The following is a 4,746-nucleotide window of genomic DNA, read 5'->3' as shown; positions in this document are numbered from 1 at the left end:
AGAGGGAGACACAGAATCGGAAACAGGCTCCAGGCTCTGAGCCATCAACCCAGAGCCTGACGCGGGGCTCGAACTCACGGACCGCGAGATCGTGACCTGGCTGAAGTCGGACGCTTAACCGACTGCGCCACCCAGGCGCCCCGGTAACCGCTTCTCGAGCTACGGCCATGCTTGCGAGAACTGAGCCAGGAGCTGGGACACCCCAAGATTCATCCGTTTTCAATGTACTTTCTCGTGAGCTGCCTCTTCCCTAAGGACGGAGCCCACGGGAAAAGCACCCCAGGGAGGTGCCGGCCAGAGCTGAGTGGGAGGAGGTTAAAGGGCGCTCTCGGCCTCTCCGGGCTGGGCTGTCGTCCCCCTACGCGGTGACCCTCAGCGGACGGTCACCCCAGGAGGAGAGAGGGACAGAGACGCAGTGTCGCCTTCCAGTGCCCTTTGAGGGGGTGAAGGGCCTTCGACAGGAAGGGTGGACGGGGGCCACCTCCAAGGTGGGAGTGGACCCCTGCCATCCGGAACGCGTGGTAGGTGGAGGATGGAGAGGCTGGGGGTACGTGGAAGATGGACCACCTGACCCGACCAGAGGCCCCTCCCCTGCCCACCCCACCCCCAACCCTGCACTGACTGCAGCCCACAGACTCAAGTGCCCCAGACTCCTTCCCACCAGAGCACCAGGCTGTCATCACCCAGCCCTCAGGACGCTCGGGTCAGCCGCCGTGCCATCCCCGACCGCCCCATTGCTAGGTTAACCGCTCCGAGTTCCCCAGCGCCCCTCCTCTGTGGCAGATGGGGTGAGCCGGGCTCTGGAGAGGGGCGAGGGCGGAGCCTGCCCGGGCAGAGGCTGCTCTCTAAGGGCATGACTGCCTACCACGCACGGGGCAGAGGGCTGGGCGCCCGGCCCGGTTCACCTCCATCGCTTGTGAGGCACTTGCGAAATGCCATGTTCCGCACCTGCTGAGCTGTCCCCCTGGCGCGTCCTCGGAGCAGGCCCAGGCCGCCGCCGACAGCAATCATCTGGCCACATACCCCCGCAGACGCGCGTGTGGTGCGCCTGGCGACCCCACAGTGAGCGTAAGGCCTGCCGCTAGTGGCCTGGGTGGGGGCACCGTGGTACTCGTAGCCAGTAAGAAGTGGCGGCTGGAACCAAGAGGCTGGATCCAGGGGACGGGCCTACCCAGGCATCTGTGCCGTCCTGGGCGGCAGGTAGGGAGTCTGCGAGGTGTGGTGAGTCAGCACAGCACCCGGCCTGGCAGGACCCTTGGACACCCACCTCAGGACAGGGGTCTCCCAGGGCACCCGCGAGAGGGCACCCCCTGACCCCAACGAACACACGTGGCGGAGAATGCAACCTTGGGATTCTTCAGGGCGAACCGTCCGTCCCAAAACTTTGGGGGGCAGCCCATTTTCCCAAGGGCACCTCACCCACTCTGGGAGTGGCAGCTCCGGGGCCGGAGACAGAGGCACAGACCACAGAAACCGTGGCTGTCGTGGTATTGCTCCCTCACGTGGTAATTAAAGCGGGAGCTGCCCCCCTGGCCTGGCTGGGGCCACCCGCCTGTGCAGGGAGTCCCGGGCTCACGTCTCCCTGTTAGGAGGTGTTCTCCTTGAGGGAAAGGAGGCTGCTTCGGGTCTGATCCCACGGCAGGGAGGCCGGGATGCTCGTCTTGACGGGAATCGTCCCGCACGTGCCAGGCAGCGAGTTAAGGGAAATCTCAACCCACTGGCCTCACTGACGAAGGCACCTCAGCTCCGTGACAGAGGCCAGAGACGGGGAGGCTGCGGCCCCAGCGCTGGGACCCCGGGCCTTTCTCCTTCCACTCTGCCAGGCGTGACTTCCCACACCAGGCAGGCATGTCCTGCCAACGCGGCAGGAGGGGACTCCGCCTGCACTGGCCAAGCCCATCAGAGCCTGGGGGGGGGGGGGGGCCGTCACCGTGGCCGCTCAGGCCACCCAAGAACCTCACGCAGGGAGAGGCTGGGGGCGGGAAACAACGCAGCCCCCTGGGCCCACTGGACGCCCCTCCCACCCCTGGCCAGGCCGGCCAGGCACTTCCCGGGCTGCACCGAGCTGAGGCACCGCTCAGGGAAAGGGAAGAATTTACTGTCGTTGCCACAGGCGAACCGCGAACACCCACACGACGAAAGGCCACCAAGGTACATACGTACACTGTGCGAAAAGTGAGCGGCAGGACCGTGTGTGTCGATGTGGCCTTTCACGTAAAACCAAAAATAATTTTAAACACAAACACGTTGGATTTTTTTCCCAGAATACAAACAATTACTAACAGCACTTGGGAGAAAACCTAGCAGGAAGGAAGGGCAGGGGCAGTTTTTGCCTTTCTGTGACAATTCTGTTTTCTGGCCTTGCTTTGTATTCCTTAGGGTTCTTTTTTCACGTCACCTAGAGTGACCTAGCCAAAGAAATGAGATCCGTTTCTTGCTCTCTGTAACTAAAAATAACCTGCACAACCACGTGCTACAGCTTTTCCAAAATACCAGCGTGGTGACCGACCCCCGGGGCAGCTGAACTTCCAGCGCAGCCGGGGGCGGCAGGAGGGCCGCGCTCCGTGGGGCAGGCCGGCCGTCACACAGGAGGAGTCAGGCGAGCCGGGACGGGGCCCCTGAGAGGGCCGGGCGGCCAGGCACTTGCCCCACCTCCAGAGCTAGATGCGACAACAACTCCCGTTCGCTCTTCCCCAGGTCAAGGTGCCGGACGGTTAGGGGCGACCTCGTTCACAACGCAGACCCAGCACTCAAGACGGGGTGGCGGCGTGAGTGTCTGTGACACGGAAGGCCACGCTCCGGTGGAAATCCGGGGGCCGCTCACCCAGCCAGCTCGACCTGCTGTCCCCAGAGGGGCCGGGGCGCGCTCCCCGCGCCCCGGCCCCCCTTCCCCCGCTCCCGCGCCAGGCCTGCACTCGCAGGGCGAAGAGGCTCACAGAACCTGCTTCCTCCTAGGGGTCTGGGCCGGCCGCAGCTCCTCAGGCCCGTGGGCAAACGGACAGCAGTCCGAAGGCAGAGCGCAGCCGTCAGGGTGGTGGCTGAAAAACCAGCAAAGGCGGGTTTTGAAAGCTTCCGAGAAGAGTCTGCGTTTTGCTTCCGGCTGCCGCTGCTTCCGGAGCCTCTCCTCTCTCCAGTCGCGAAGGTGAACTCGCCCGCTCCGAACTGTGGTTCAGGACAGAGAGAGAGACACGGCCCAGGCGTTACCCTCCAAGTCCACCAGCTCGCCGGGACCGGTGCTCACAGAGCCCGACTCTGGGGCGGCGGCGCCCCAGCAGGGAGGAGACCAGGCGTGGAGATGGCGAGCCAGGCCGCAGCCCCGCCCGACACCAGCAACGCGGCCTACAGGGGAGCACTGGAGGCAGAGCCCAGCAGGGAGGTGTGAGGAGGGGGCCGAGGGAACAGGCAAGGAGCGAGGTGGAGGTATGCCAGGGCGAGGGCACCTGCAGGGACCAGGGTCAGGGGTCAGGAGCCGTCAGGAGGCGTGAGCTGCTCACCGGGGGCAGGGGTCATCGGGGGCAGGGGTGAAGGGGCATAGGGAAGCTGAGGGTCTGCTGCTGACAAGACCCAGGACGTGACCACAGGGACAAGCGGCGGGGACGGCAGCAGGATGGGCCTGTGGGAGAGGAGGCGGAGCACTGGGAGCCCGCAGAGTGAGAGCGGAAGTTGGGGAACTACGCTGCCATCTGTCCCGGAGAACCTCACCGCTGCGCGCGCGAGAAAACAAGCAAGGTCCTTTCTGGGCAGGCGAAGAGGAGGGTTTGCTGGTGCCCCCATAACCGGAGCCCCCAAACACAAACAGCGGGTCGGGGAACAGCGGCCGCGTCAGCAGGGATTCAGAGGCCGGCCTGGAACGCGGGGGGACAAGGCCCCAGCAGCTGACCGGGCCCCGCACCGAGCTGCCTCCCGAGCCGGTCAGCACCACTCGGGCCGAGACTCCCCACAGGCTTTCAAGGGGCCTTTCTCCCCCAGACGCCAGCAACTCCACAGAAACACGGCCAAAGCCGCTCACTGCATCCTGGTTTTCTTGGAAGCTGTGAGACCACTGGAGACAGAAAGGCTCAGGGAGAAATAAAAGAAGCCTACTGAATAAACCTGGCTCTCCAACCGCTAATGAGACCGTGAGAGCACAAATTAAAGCTCGGATTTGCTTTCAAACCACCTCGTGTGATTGCAACATGTCCTCACAGACTGCCGTGTATGAACCATTTGCCCTTAAAGCAGAGAAAGGGCTGTGGAGAGGCGCCTGTGCACGGAGGGGCTCACTGGAGGGACTCCTCATTGCGGGCAGCCAAGGGCACCTACTCCGGGCCTGTCACAACTGTCCCCCTCCTCGGAGCCGGCCTCCTGCCTGCTCCCCACAAGGCTGATGCCTGGGATCGGTCCGGGAGCTCAGGTCAGGGAAACGTCACTGGGATCCGCTGAATGCTCCCACAGCCGAATGCCACGGCCCCAAAGCATGCCCCGAAGGAGCCTTGGAGGCAAGACTCCCACCAGATGCCCGGGGTGTGGACCCCAAAAAGCAAGGCCCTTGGCCCGGCCCAAAGGCTCAGATGTGTTCAAGAGAAACCTGGGGGAGAGGGAGGGGCGTGGGCCCTGCCTCCACAGGGGTCCCTCCCCTGAGGACAGGCTGGCTCCCGACAGGCGCTCCACAGTGGTTTGGTGAGTTAAGAGGGCACGCAGCCGCATTTCTGGAGCAGAGTCAGGGGAAGCGGGGGCCCAGCCAGGATTTCTTTTTTTTTTTTTTTT

The 4,746-nt window shown here is 64.1% G+C and overlaps 1 protein-coding gene across 1 annotated transcript in view; it reads right to left on the bottom strand.

The window, feature by feature from the left end:
• Window positions 1–2,193: 2,193 nt before the first annotated feature.
• TRMT44 (tRNA methyltransferase 44 homolog) overlaps window positions 2,194–4,746 on the bottom strand; it is a 30,488-nt gene continuing 27,935 nt past the window's right edge. Inside the window, 1 exon segment of the mRNA XM_040488903.1 lies at window positions 2,194–3,162. Coding sequence (XP_040344837.1) covers window positions 2,933–3,162 — 230 coding nt within the window. The 3' untranslated portion in view covers window positions 2,194–2,932.

The sequence above is a fragment of the Herpailurus yagouaroundi genome, unplaced genomic scaffold, assembly GCF_014898765.1.
Source record: "Herpailurus yagouaroundi ecotype Mexico unplaced genomic scaffold, PumYag 28, whole genome shotgun sequence".
Taxonomy (NCBI): Eukaryota; Metazoa; Chordata; class Mammalia; order Carnivora; family Felidae; genus Herpailurus; species Herpailurus yagouaroundi.
The sequence above is the reverse complement of the archived record's forward strand: the minus strand, read 5'-3'. Positions and strand labels throughout refer to the sequence as shown.